Genomic DNA, 14,362 nt, shown 5'->3' on the forward strand with positions numbered 1-14,362 from the left:
TCTCCCCCCACCATGTACATTTTATCAAAGTAGTTTCTCTTCATCTAGCCTATCAACTTTAATAACGTCAAATAGACCAATCCTGAATCATCTATATTGGAAGGTATGCAAACCTTGCCTGTGCAGCCTCCTACAAATTTAAAACTGAACCCTTATATCATTCTGGGCAAGCTGTGCTCCAGCACCTATGAGGTAAAGATGTGTGGCTGCATTTGTGTATGTTTTACTTTGCACCCAGTTATTAGCTATTTGCAAGTTATGTACATGTACTCCATAACCTCCCATTTCTTCATTGTTCCTGTCTTCTGTGATTTAGGAAGTATTTTGACCCATTTTCTTAAATAATTTTCCTACAGTGAACTTGTGTCACTTGTCTCTTTGGAACGTTTGTTCCCATCCAAATCATTTACTGTGTCACAGATAAACACAGATATGGCTTGCTACACCTCACTCAAGATTTCTTTAAATAAAGTTATGATATTGCTTCAAAGAACTCTGGGGAAATACCTCAACTTGCATTATAACAGCACTACTTCATTAGTTGGAGTACAGAAGCCTGAAATCCCACACCAGCAGGTTCAGGAACAGTATTACCCTTCAACCATCAGACTTTTGAACCAGAGTGGATAACTTCACACCACAACTCTAAACTGATTCAGCAACCCAAGGACTCTTTACAACTTATGTTCTCAGCATTCTTTTACACACTGATTGGTTGCCAGTGTCTGTTTATGTAGTTTTTTGTAACTTTTTCGCCTTCAAGAAAATGAGTCAGGGTAGTATTAGTATATGGTAACACACAGGTACTTTGATAATAAATTTACTTTGATTCCTATTATACAGTTTCCTACTTCCTGTCCAATTCCCCTTTCAAACTATTTAGTTTCTCCACATGGAACCTTGTCAACCATTTTCTGGTAATCCACATTGATAATAGCTCCATTTTCAACAATCTCCAAGTAGCTTCATTCAAGTCCATGCTGGCTTCTTCCTCAAACAACAGGAATTCTGCAGATGCTGGAAATTCAAGCAACATACATCAAAGTTGCTGGTGAACGCAGCAGGCCAGGCAGCATCTATAGGGTCTCGGCCTGAAACGTCGACTGCGCTTCTTCCTATAGATGCTGCCTGGCCTGCTGCGTTCACCAGCAACTTTGATGTATGTTGCCTGGCTTCTTCCTGATGGGATTGTTCATCCAAGTTTCTGTTCAGCATGTAATCAAAACCCCTGGATTGATTGCAAAAAAGCCATTAAAACAGTTTGTTAGAGAATATGCAAAGCTATCAAAGTCACCCATTAAGTGCTTGATTCAGCAAAGAAAAGGTTTAAGCACTATGTAAATTGGATACTATATTTTATTAAACATTTAATCACAGTGTTGTCGAAATATTAATCAGAGAAAGTAGGTATTTAGTTGGTCTTATGGGAATCTTTCATTGCAATCGTTGCATTTTTCACAAAGCAAATTCATACATTCTCATTTAAAGCAACTAGCAGAAAAATATCATATTAAAAGGTAAGAGGCAGACATACATACAAATTTCAGTAAAATGATTGGTTAGTTACCAGAGACAAATATCTGGTATGTAATTACTAAAGGCAAGATGAATGCTGTTGTTAAGCTTTCCACACTTTTAGCAGCAAGTTGCCATTTCAAAATTACAAGGCAATCTTGGTCATTGGTTTGTATACAAGAATTGGATTATTCAAGGTCTCTGACTTTGGCTCACAAGGCTGAAATATCACCACTGGGAGAGAACTACACTCCTCCCAACAACCTGAAGCTAACGAGACCATCCAAAAGATTGGAATTGAGGGCTTTATCTGAAACTTCAGCTGCCTCTGTACTGATAATGTAGTGATCGTAATATGATTTCAGTCACCGGGTTGCTCAGCATTCTTAGTTTTAGATTCTTTATCTGCCTAGCTTTCTACTTTCAACTAAGAAATCCATTTTTTGGAATTAAAACAAAACATTACATTCATTACATAGAGTTCTCACTCTTCAAACTATGAATAGTCCTTGTTCCTAATGAAAACATGTCTCTCTGTCAAGGAGGAAGCCCAACTGCCTGCCTTGATGTCCTGGTGGCAAGGCTCATTCGTAAGAAACACATTTGTATTAGCATTGTCCATACACATCATTTCCAATACACGAAAAGAACTGTATCAGATATACAATTCCATTTTAGCTCATCAATAAAAATAGAAAATTATGACCATTCTTCTGCAGGTTCATTTATTATTGACTGTGATCAGCGATCACAAAAAAACATACCATTACACATGGCAAAGTGCAAATTGGCTGGTTCATGTGCTAACATCCAAAGATGTGCTTGATTTGTACTGAGAGCCACGTGCCCCTAGAAGTCCATATCATCAGAATCTGTGCTACTCGATGACTGCGCTTCTTCTTGGCTTTCACCCCACACAAAGCGGTAATTATCCTCCAACTGCTGCTGCCTCTGTTGTTCTTTATAAACTTCTTCACTGCCACCAGTCTGTTTGAAAAGAGGAAACAAAGGGTTTAATATGTGCAGATGAAAATCTTAAACTTCATATCTCCCCAATTTTAACAGATAATCACACCTTCAGCTTTCAACATTCTCACAACATGTGTCTCATTCACAGTCTTTCAGAACACTAATGATCAACAACTAAGCCTAAAAATTAATCATCTGCTACAACAGAAGTAACCAGTATAGTAACCAGTGGCACTATACTGTGCAGTTTAACGTTCTTTCACAATTTATCAATATTTGGATGCAAGATGTGGTCTGATGATTGAGTAACTTGGAGAAATAATTTTTCTCTCAATTCACATGTGGATGTCACATGCTAGGGTGATTTATTGCTCATCCTTAATTGCCCTTGATCTCAGTGGCCTGTTGGGCAAGTAAGAGTCAAGCATAGCACTGTGGGTTTGGAGTTGCATTTTGTCCAAGCCACACAAGGATGGACTACACACAAAGTTGGAGGTGATCAGCAGGTTGACCAGCCTGGACAGGACAAATATGCAAATTTGACCCAAAATGGCTACTGTCCATTTCTCTCCATACAGATGCTATATGACCCCGAGTTCCTCCAGCACCTTTGTGTGTTGCTTCAGATTCCAGCATCTGCAGTCTCGTATCTCCAGCGATGACAAAAAGAAAGAAAACCTCACACCATCTATTGGACAGGATTTTTAGAATAATACAATAATTTCAGTCACTACTATAAATACTTTTTAAAATTCCATGTTTTATTTAATTAATTGAATTTATATCCCTCAGCTGCCACGCTGGGATTTCAACTTGTGCCCCTAGATCACATTTCCAGCAGTATTACGAAGCTATCATATCTCAAAAATATAGGGCCAACAGAAGGATTAAGAAATAAGATTAAAAGTGTACAAAAGAATTAGCATAAATGCTATTACATCAATGTACTAACTCCTTGGACTTCAAACTTGAATGTTTGGACAGGGACAAAAATTAGATGGGGTACAGTTAAGCCAACAGGGGCCATGCTCATGAGTGGGATTAAAAAGACTGATAAGACAAGCTCAAACCTTGTTTCGCAGCAAACAGTCAGGTACAAAGTGTTTGGTACAATTCTAATTTGACCCCAGCCACTTAAACACAGACATCCCACCTCTCCTGGAAGTTCCGGGAGTCTCCCACATATTAATAGTGGCTCCCTGATGCCCCCAAATTATATATAATATCCCAGAAATCAATTTTTTGCGAGAGCGAGAGCGTGCGCGCGCACCATGGGAGAATGTTCCAAAGAAAGGAAATATAAAACATACTTCACCCCAGACTACCCTAAGGTGTACCCCTGCCTAATAGGGGTCAAAAATAATGACAGTGTTGCTCGCTGCACTGTTTGCAACAGTGACTTTTCTATTGCCCATGGTGGGTTAAGACTGTAAAAGACATGTTGAGGTGAACTTAACAGGTGTCATTCATTCATCAGCGTAGCTAACGTTATTTAAACTAGCTGGCTAGCTGCTAAGGAGCTACTCTATTGCAGACATCCCACCCCTCCCAGAAGTCTCCCGCAAATTGATGGTGCTACCTCCCTGAAATGAGTTTTTGCAGGGTGGGATGTCTGTAAACAACACTTAATAAGTGAACACTGTAACTCTATTTATCAATGGAAGCTTTGCTTAGACCATTTAATTGCCTGTAACACTGCCAGTTGTCCATGACTTGGGATCTGTACATTAGCATCCAGATGGGTATTGGAGGGGAAAACTTTATTTAACAAAAAAAGAGTGGATGAGGGACAGAAATTGATGCAAGTTGCACAGCTTTAGCTCACTTCATTGGACACATCCATTCAAGGTACCTCCAGCAATGAACCTCAAGCTCAAATGCATTAGGAACCTGTTCGCAAAGATGGCGCTGGTGAGACATAGCAATGCTTTGTAGGCAGCTAACAAAACTCATAACAATTCTACTAAATATACTTTTTTGGGACTTTGAGTGGCCTCTGTCGGTCGTGGTCGACCACGGGTACTGCGCCTCTGGTAGTCACTGGTTTGTTGAGCAGCGTCGACTGTGGCTATTGAGGCCGATCCTGGAACGGTTGCTGCATGTGTTGGGCGTCGTGGAATTGTTGTCCGCTGTTCACTGTGCTCTCCGTTTAGCTCTCTGCTCCTCAAACTGACTCAGGATCACTCTCTCGCCTTGCTCTCGGTGTTGCTGAAGAGTACCTCGCCATTTGTTGCGGTCATCTGCTGTATCCTCCCAGCACTCTGCGTTGACTTTTAAGGCTTTCATGTCGCGCTTGCAGAGGTCCTTGAAGTGAAGCTGGGGTCTACCAACGTTCCTCTTGCCTGTTGCTAGTTCTCCGTACAGGATGTCCTTTGGCAGTCTACCATCCTTCATACGATGGACGTGGCCCAGCCAGCGCAGTCTGCATTGTTTTAAAACATGCAGCTACATGTTGTCTGCATTGTGGGAAGTCCAGCGCAGGAGAGGACCTCAGAGTTTGGGACTTTGTCTCTCCAGGTGATGCCGAGGATGTGGCGAAGGCTGTGCAGGTGAAAACTATTGAGTTTCCTCTCCTGTTTGGAGTAGATGGTCCAAGTCTCGCTACCATACAGGAGGGTGCTGATAACGCATGCATTGTACACGGCAGTCTTGGTCTTTATAGCGAGTTTCGGATTCTCCCAAACCTGCAAGGAGAGTCGAGCAAGGATCGATGTTGCTTTGCCGATACGCCTATTGATTTCAGCATCGAGGGAGAGAGTGTCACTAATGGTCGACCCCAAGTATGTGAACTTGTGGACCACTTCTAGATTGTAATTGTCGATGGCAATGATTGGTGTCTCCACTACGTTCTGGGCAAGGACATTTGTTTTCTTTTGGCTCATGGTAAGCCCGAAGTCCTTGCATGCCTTAGAGAAGCGGTCCATGAGAGTTTGTAGTTGCTGTCTGGTGTGCGAAGTTATGGTAGCGTCATCGGCAAAGAGCATGTCACGTACTAAGATCTTTCACACCTTTGTTCTTGCTCTCAGGCGCGCAGGGTTGAACAGCCGGCCATCAGACCTGGTGTGCATGTAGATGTCTTCTGTCGACGTCCCAAACATGTGCTTCAATAGCAGAGAGAAGAAGATGCCGAATAATGTTGGAGCCAACACGCATCCTTGTTTGACTCCACTTCAAACAGTGAAGGGTTTTGATAAGCTGCCATCGTACTGAACAGTAGCCCTCATGTCATCATGGAATGACTTGATGGTACTTTGGAGTTTCGGGGGACAGCAGATCTTGAGGAGAATCTGAAAGAGCCTATCCCTGCTGACAAGGTTGAATGCCTTGGTCAAGTCGATGAAAGTGACATAGAGGGGTTTCTGTTGTTCCCTGCACTTCTCCTGGAGTTGACAGAGTGAGAAAATCATGTCGACAGTTGACCTCCTTGTGCAATCACTGCAATCCGCAGCGTGTAATTTCCTGCTGGGAGGCGTGCTTTTGAACCATCTATATAACCTGACGTTTGTGGTATCCCAAAATATTTGGTGAACTGGACTCTCGAGAATAGATGCACTGCTATGGCAGCCATTGCTGGGGCAGGCTTGGGGCTGGACTGAAGTGGTGGGGCCCGTCCCAAGGGTACATAACAAACCAATGGTTGGCTGATCTCAGTGCCTGACCAGATTAAAAAGTTTTAAGGTATTGAGGCTGAAGGTGGAGGACGAACCAGTGTTCAGTTCACTACTCTGTGAGGCTTTACTCGCTCCCAACGTTGAACCGACTCTGCAGCTGCGACCTAGTCATCAGCACACATCAGCGTTGAGAAATGGGAGATCCTCCACTTGCGATGAATTATCAGAAAGTGGTAGATGCGCCATATTAACAGGTGCTAGTACATCAAGAATAGTGTGACTTTCATTGATTGATGCAACTCCGAAGGTCCCGAGTTCAATTCCAACCTCTGGCACCATCTGTGTGGAGTTTGCATGCTCTCCTTGTGATCGTTGTTCGGACAGAAATTTATACATCAGACCAGATTGAAAAAGTCAGGGTAATGAGGAGCGAACTGGTTCAGATCGCTGCTCGAAGCGGCAGAACCTGCTGTTCGGATGGAGAGTGAAGCGCTGGGCCAGATAAAGGACAAGGTGTCAGGGCCTGAGTCAATTATGGGCCAATTAAGATCGCTGCTCCATGACATTTACTCGGCTCTGTGCTGAACCATGGGTCTCAAACTCTCCTTGCAGTCTTCAGTTCAAAGAGGCTTTTTGCTTGTGGTGACTGTTTACATGATGTTTTTTTTCATTGCACATTGGGAGTTAGACTGTCTTTCTTTCATATATACGAGGCTTGTTTTTGGGTTTCTTTGTTTTGTGGCTGCATGTTAGGAGACGAATCTCAAGGTTGTTCAATGTACACATACATTGATAACAAATGTACTTTAAACTTTGACTTCATGGGCTTCCTATGGGTGTTCTCATTTCCTCCCACATCCCAAAGACATTGGTTTGAAGGTTAATTGACCATACTGTGTAGGTTAGTGTTGGCATATAGTTGAGTTGTAGATCATGGAGGGAGTTAATGGGAACGTGGGGTCAATAAAATAGGACTGGTTTTAATATGTTGGTCAATGTGGCCTCTGGGCCAAGTTGCCTGTTTGCATGCTGTATGCCTCCATGACTGATGAAGTACCTGCTGTGAGTCCTGCTGGTGGAACAGTCTCAACAATTGCTGCCTTGGTGTTCCAATTGAGAAGACATGAAAATAAATACAAGTGCTCTGAACTCCACTTCCATGAGGAGAAAACAGCATCAATCGTTGTAACTACATACTCTTGTAGTTTGCTCTCTATGAAACAACTATTCTTACCAATAAGTTGATGAGAAGCTCTCTGAAAGATTTGGTATCTTCTTCTGATAGCCAATGCATATCATCATCATCTCCAAGTGATCCAGTTGTTACAATCTTCACCTCAATTTTACCTGGAAGAAAAGCCAATGGTTACATACAAGGGAACTGTCACTATATCCTTAAAATCTTGATTTGTAGAGGCGGATTATTAAAAGCAAAGTTTGAACAGATCATTGCAACCTGCAAATAACTGAATGTTTATTCAAATCCCTAAAAATGTACTTGATTGCAACAGCACAATTGGATTTACATTAGAGTTTCACACTAATTAATTAGATATCAGATTGCGTGAATTTTATCATGTATTTGGATAAATTTATTTTAATGTTTCACTAAATCTCCCTCTTCATCCAAGCATTTCAATCAGTCAATTGTCATTCATTTGACTATACTCATATATTAAATTTGCTGGGCACTAAAGGCCAGAACTACAACTTGCAGCAGAGTTTAAAACAGCGACTCTGTTACAATAGGGTCTGACCGCCTACCAGTGTCTAATCCATGAAGGGATGCTAAAGACTGGTTAAATTAGCAGGAATGGTTGGAAGCTAAAAGTTCAAGAGAAGTCAGAAAGAAGCAGTATCTACCTTGGTGAATGTCTGATAAAGGGAGAAAATAACACACCTCGCAAAACACGCAAGAAGATATCAAGAACCAAGCATACACAGGGAGATGCTTGCTGTACAAAGCAAAGCCACATTTGCACTTACAACATGAAAAACAAAGCAAGCACTAACCAGATTGGTAGATTGATAACAACTCAGGGGTATCTTATAACAGTAATTGACTAATTGTGCCACAGCTGGTCATTTGATTCAGTTAGTTAAGCTACAAGATAATGACACTCAAGAGAAGGATGCAAAAGGAGTTATGCATAATCTTGAATCAAGTCCAATGGGGCTGATATTATCAGAGTGAGTTTTGAGTTGTTTGACTTGAAAGGAACTGGAAAGAAATAATGTAGTGGTATTGTCAATTATAAAGAAGAAAGGAAAAATGGGGGGGGGGGGGCGAGAAGAGAGAAAGAACAGTGATGACAACCAGCATGATCTAGGCAATAGTAGGCAATAGTTTATTACAATAATCCAGATAGTGAATCAGAGCAGCCATAGTTCAGTCTCCCTCCAGTCAGTATGGGCATTATCTGTACATTTTACAATCCTTGGTGGAGAGGAAATGAAAACCACAACCACGTTTGAATTAATCTCGCCAGTATCTTGTTCAACATCTGAGGCAATGCTATTACCTTACTTGGTCACTCCCAATAAAAGAAATATGCAACTTTAATTGAACCAACTGTAGATAGAAAGAATTCACAAAGTTCAAGGTTTACCTTCAGAACTGACAATAGGGGAGTAACTCATCCTACAAATGTGCAGAGTCAAAATTTTCATTGTTCTTCTAATATTTCTTATCTACTCCCTCCCCCCCCCCATTAGCTGTATCCCATATGCACTGTATATACAAAGAGTGAGATAAGCCTTTTGCAGTGTCAAGCTTCAGCACCTACAGTATGTCCTACGTGAGTTGTGTGCAGTTCCACTTTTACCTAATAAGTACAATAGCAAGCTTCTGTCCTGGAGTTTTATGAAGCTATTGCTTGGCTAGTATCCAGGCATGAGCTCACTATAACTCACCTTAGCCTGGAGTTTGTGGCTCAGGCCAGTTGAGCCCATTACAGACTTACACTGCCTGGCGCCAACCCTGTAGGGGCCCCCTTGATCTTTCATGCTCCCACCTTTCTCTGCTGTGCCACAGAACAAAAAAAAAATCACTATTTCCATACTATGAATTTAATATCTCCTAATATACCACCACAAAATTGAGAGATGATTGACATACAAGTCTTTTTATTAAATACACTGAAGGGTGGGTGTGTAGAATGCCCTGCCAGGTGTGATGACAGAGGCAGAAATATTCAGGACATTTAAGAAGCTCTTAGATAAGCACACAGATGACAGAAAAATGGAGGGCTATGTAGGAGGGAAGGTAGAAAATCATGGGCTGAAAGGCCTGTACTGAGCTGTAATGTTTTATGTTCTAAAGGGTAACAGAGGCAGCAAGAAGTCGTTTAGCCTCTTGTCTGTTCTACCTTTCAATAAGATCATGGCAGATGTTATATGTCAGTATCACTTCCCTGCACTAACATTTTATCTGCTGACTCTTATAATGTTCAATAACCTAACGATGTTAAATATACTCAGTGACAGTCTCCACAGCCCATTTGCCCTCTGGATGAAGACATTTCTTTTCATCCTTTTTCTTCTGTCCTAATGTACCCTATTAAGTCCTGTAAGAATTTTGCACATTTCAGTGACCCTTTCATTCTCCTACATGAGAATGTAGGCTTGGTTTGCTTAAACCTTATTTGAGGATGAGCAATGCACTAAACCACTGCTGCCACTGCTCTACCTGCTCAAAATACCTGGAACAAATCTGGTAAACCTCCATTCCAAGTACATCTTTCCTTGGGTAGGGAGACCAGACTTGTACATGATATTCCAGGTGTGGTCTCACTAGGACCTTATGTAATTCATTAACACATCTTATACTTTGATTCTTCTTGCAAAGGCCACTGCAGAGCTTACTTTCCCAATTTCTGCTATACCTGGATTTTAATTTTCTGTGTATGCAGGGGCACTCAGGATCCTCTGATCACCAGCACCTTTTAAAAATCTCTTCCTTGTGTAAAAAAAAAATGTGCCTTTACTTTATTTATCATTTATTGACATACAGTGTGGAGTAGGCCCTTTGGGCCCTTTAAGCTGCGTCAACCAGCAATCTCCCAATCTAATCCTAGCCTAATCATGGGAGAATTTACAATGACCAATTAACCCTACCAACCAATACGTCTTTGCAACATGGGAGGAAACCAGAGCACTCAGAGGGAACCCATGTGGTCACAGGGAGAACGTACAGACTCCTTACAGACAGCAGCAGGAATTGAACCCGGGTCGCTGGTACTACAAAGCATTGTGCTAACCACTAAGCTATTGTGCCACCCTCACCTTTGTACCAAAAAGTGAGTAAATTAGCATATGTCAACAATATATTCCATCTGCCATATGCTCACTCATTCACATAGCTATTCTCCTTGAAGCCTCTGCACATACTCCTTGCAACTAGTTAGAGTCATAGTCATAGAAAAGTACAGCACAGAAACAGGCCCTTCAGTCTATCTAGTCCATGCCGAACCATTTAAACTGTCTAGTCTCATCGACCAGCACTCAGACTATAGCCCTTCATACCCCTGCCATCCATGTACCTATCCAAACTTCTCTTAAATGTTGAAACCACACTCACATGCACCTCTTGCGCTGGCAGCTTGTTCCACACTCTCAGCACCGAGTGAAGTTTCCCCTCATGTTCCCCTTAAACCTTTCACCCTTAATCCATGACCTCTACTTGTAGTTCCACCCAACCACAGAGGGAAAAGCCTGCTTGCATTTACCCTATCTATACCCCTCAATTTTGTATACATCTATCAAATCTCCCCTCAAATCTTCTACTTTCCAAGGAATAAAGTCCTAACCTATTCAATCTTTCCTTATAACTCAGGTCCTCAAGTCCCAGCAAAGTCCTTGTGAACTTTCTCTGTACTCTTTCACCTTGTTTACATCCTTCCTGTAGGCAAGTGACAAAAGCTGCGCATAATACTTCAAATTAGGCCTCATCAGCATCTTATACAACTTCAACAAAACATCCCATCTCCTATACTCAACACTTTCATTCATGAAGGCAAGTATGCCAAAAGCTTTCTTTATGACTCTATCTACATGTGACACTACTTTCAATGAATAATGGACTGGCATTCCCAGATCCCTTTGTTCTACCGCACTCCTCAGTGCCCTACTGTTCACTGTGTAAGACCTACCCTGGTTAGTCCTACCGAAGTGCAACACCTCACATTTGTCTGTATTAAATTCCATCTGCCATTTTTCAGCCCATTTATCATTAAGAAATGATACACGGTTTTTTTTTAAAACCGTGCCTATGGTCTGTTCTTCATCAAATTACGGTATAGTTTTGCACTGTTGTAACTATATGTTATAATATGTGGTTTTTGTCAGTTTTTCCAGTCTGTTTATCTTGTGTTTCTATGATATCATTCTGGAGAGCCGACTCATGCCACATGCTGCACAGAACATCGCATATCATTTGTGAAAGAAGGCTCCAAGTCAAGGGTGTACAGCACAGGCTCACGATCAAGCATACTTTCTTCAGCCAATGATTGGTGTGTCAAGGCTGACCTGGATGGGAAAGGCAGTTTCCTGGAGCAGCTGTGTACACAACATTGCATCCAGATATAATCGTATGGTCTGACACCAGTAGAGAAGTGGTTATTGGTGAACTCACAGTCCCCTGGGAAGACAACATCGATGAAGTCCATGAGCGCAAGTTAACCAAGTATGCAGAATTAAGATCAGAGTGCAGAGACAGAGGTTGGAAGGTCTCATGCTATCCATTCGAAGTAGGCTGCCCTGGGTTTATTACATTCACTCTCCAGAAGTGGCTGTGTGACCTTGGCTTCACTAGAAGAGAGATCAAGTCAACCAGCAGGGCTGTAGCTGAGGCAGCAGACAAAGGATCAGCATGGGTGTGGACCAAGTATGTCCAGAGAGGCAGATAGTCAGACAGTGTATACATCTTTTGCAAACCCTTCAGTAGTTGCATAGACACCTGAAGAGCAGACTATCTGTTGGATGGAAGTGACCAACAACTCTGATAGAGGCAGATGCCAAGTTTTTAAGCTCACCAGTGGGAGGTGGTGCTTTAGCACTGCTGGCCCACCACCTCCACAGTCTTGATCATAAGCGGGCCAAAACTCCTGAAGACAGGTGGCAGATCAACTGATGATCCCACTGGTGATAGCACAGAACAGTTAACATCTTAGTCCACGTGTATTTTGTAACTCTATGCATGCATTACTAAATGACAATTAAAAGAGGACTGCGTGGCCTCATAATCTAACCTAATCTAATATGGCAGAGGGGAAGAAGCTGTTCCTGAATTGCTGAGTGAGAGCCTTCAGGCTTCTGTACCTCCTTCCTTATGGTAACAATGGGAAGAGGACATGCCCTGAGTGATGGGGGTCCTTAATAATAGATGTCACCTTTCTGAGGCACCTCTCCTTGAAGATGTCTCGGGTACCAAGGAGGCTAGTACCCAAAATGGAGCTGATTAATTTTACAACTTTCTGCAGCTTCTTTCGGTAGACCCCCATACCAGACAGTGATACAGCCTGTCAGAATGCGCTCTACAGTACATCTATAGATCTATAGTTCGAGTGTTTTTAGTTGACAAACCAAATCTCTGCAAACTCCTAATGAAATATAGCCACCATCTTGCTTTCTTTATAGCTGCACTGATATGTTGGGATCTGATTAGATCCTCAGGGATCTTTTGACACCCAGGAACTTGAAACTGCTCGCTCTCTCCACTTCAGGACCCTCTATGAGGATTGGTTCGGGTTCCCTCAATTTACCCTTCCTGAAGTCCACAATCAGCTCTTTGGTCTTACTGACATTGAGTGCAAGGTTGTTGCCACACCACCACTCAACTAGCTGGTATATCTTGCTCATGTACAACCTCTCATCTCCATCTGTGCTCTATCCAACAAGGACTTAACGTAAGTACCATTTTTAAGGTGCTTGCTGGAGAGTAGCAAGTTCATTCTGCCATATCCAGGTAATCGTGGGATACTCCAATGCTTTTTTTTTTAAAGTTTGGCAACAAGCATCCCAAAAGAAAACGCTGATGCAGAACAAAAAAGTATAACTACGTGATTATCAAGTGGGCAATACTGAAGGTGTTCATTTTAAGCAAAGAGAGCACATGCTTGAACTGGGATGCGAGGGTCACCTCAATATTTTAGATAAGTCTGATTGACTTCAAGACCCAGTTTACCAGGGGTTAAAAATGGTATTATTTCAACATCAGTTAATATCAATGAAAGAATAAATTACACACATACATCTTCAGATCAAATAAAATGTGGAAGTTGAGATGCACTTCTAAATGAAAGAGCAGATATAATAATGGTAAAAAAAATTTCCATCATGCTGCTGTGCAGAGGGACTTGGGAGTGCTTGTGCATGAATCACAAAAGGTTGGTTTGCAGGTGCAGCAGGCTATCAAGAAGGCAAATGGAATGTTGGCCTTCATTGCTAGAGGGATTGAATTTAGGAGCAGAGAGGTTATGCTGCAACTGTGTAGGGTACTGGTGAGGCTGCATCTGGAGTACTGCGTGCAGTTCTGGTCTTACTTGAGGGATATACTGGCTTTGGAGGTTCACCAGGTTGATTCCAGAGATGAGGGGGTTAGACTATGAGGAGAGATTGAGTTGCCTGGGATGTACTTGCTGGAATTCAGAAGAATGAGAGGAGATCTTATAGAAACATATAAAATTATCAAAGGGATAAATAAGATAAAGGCATAAAAGCTGTTTTCCACTGGTAGGTGAGACTAGAATTAGGGGAACATAGCCTTAAGATTCAGGGGAGTAGATTTAGGACGGAGATGAGGAGGAACTGATTTTCCCAGAGAGTGGTGAATCTGTGGAATTCTCTGCCCAATGAAGCAGTGGAGACTACCTCAGTAAATATATTTAAGACAAGATTGGATAGATTATTGCATAGTAGGGGAATTAAAGGTTCTGGGGAAAAGGCAGGTAGGTGGACATGAGTCCATGGCCAGATCAGCCATGATCTTAATGAATAATGGAGCAGGCACAACAGGCCAGATGGCTGACTCCTGCTCCCATTTCTTATGTTCTTCTGACATTTCCAACAATTACAACTATAAAATACTTTCCGGAAACATACATCATTTTTTACCAGCCAATGGGTTTGACCTGGATCAGGGGAGAAATACATTGCACATCAGTACTGGCAGGGAAGCAGAAGTTTGTGTTATTTGATTACAAAGGAAACAAAGCTACTATTGTGCGAGCCACTCTCCTATATGAAATCAATATGATATCCCGAGCACA

General features: G+C 42.0%; 1 protein-coding gene across 2 annotated transcripts in view; it reads right to left on the minus strand.

The window, feature by feature from the left end:
* Positions 1-1,338: 1,338 nt before the first annotated feature.
* os9 (OS9 endoplasmic reticulum lectin) overlaps positions 1,339-14,362 on the minus strand; it is a 75,535-nt gene continuing 62,511 nt past the window's right edge. For both annotated transcript variants that reach the window (XM_063037308.1, XM_063037307.1), the window contains 2 exons: positions 7,330-7,442; positions 1,339-2,502 (listed from right to left, as the gene is read on the minus strand). In XM_063037308.1, coding sequence (XP_062893378.1) covers positions 2,365-2,502; positions 7,330-7,442 — 251 coding nt within the window. In that variant the 3' untranslated portion in view covers positions 1,339-2,364. The remainder of the gene's footprint in view (positions 2,503-7,329; positions 7,443-14,362) is intronic.

Source organism: Mobula hypostoma, chromosome X1 (assembly GCF_963921235.1).
Source record: "Mobula hypostoma chromosome X1, sMobHyp1.1, whole genome shotgun sequence".
In the NCBI taxonomy this organism is placed as follows: Eukaryota; Metazoa; Chordata; class Chondrichthyes; order Myliobatiformes; family Myliobatidae; genus Mobula; species Mobula hypostoma.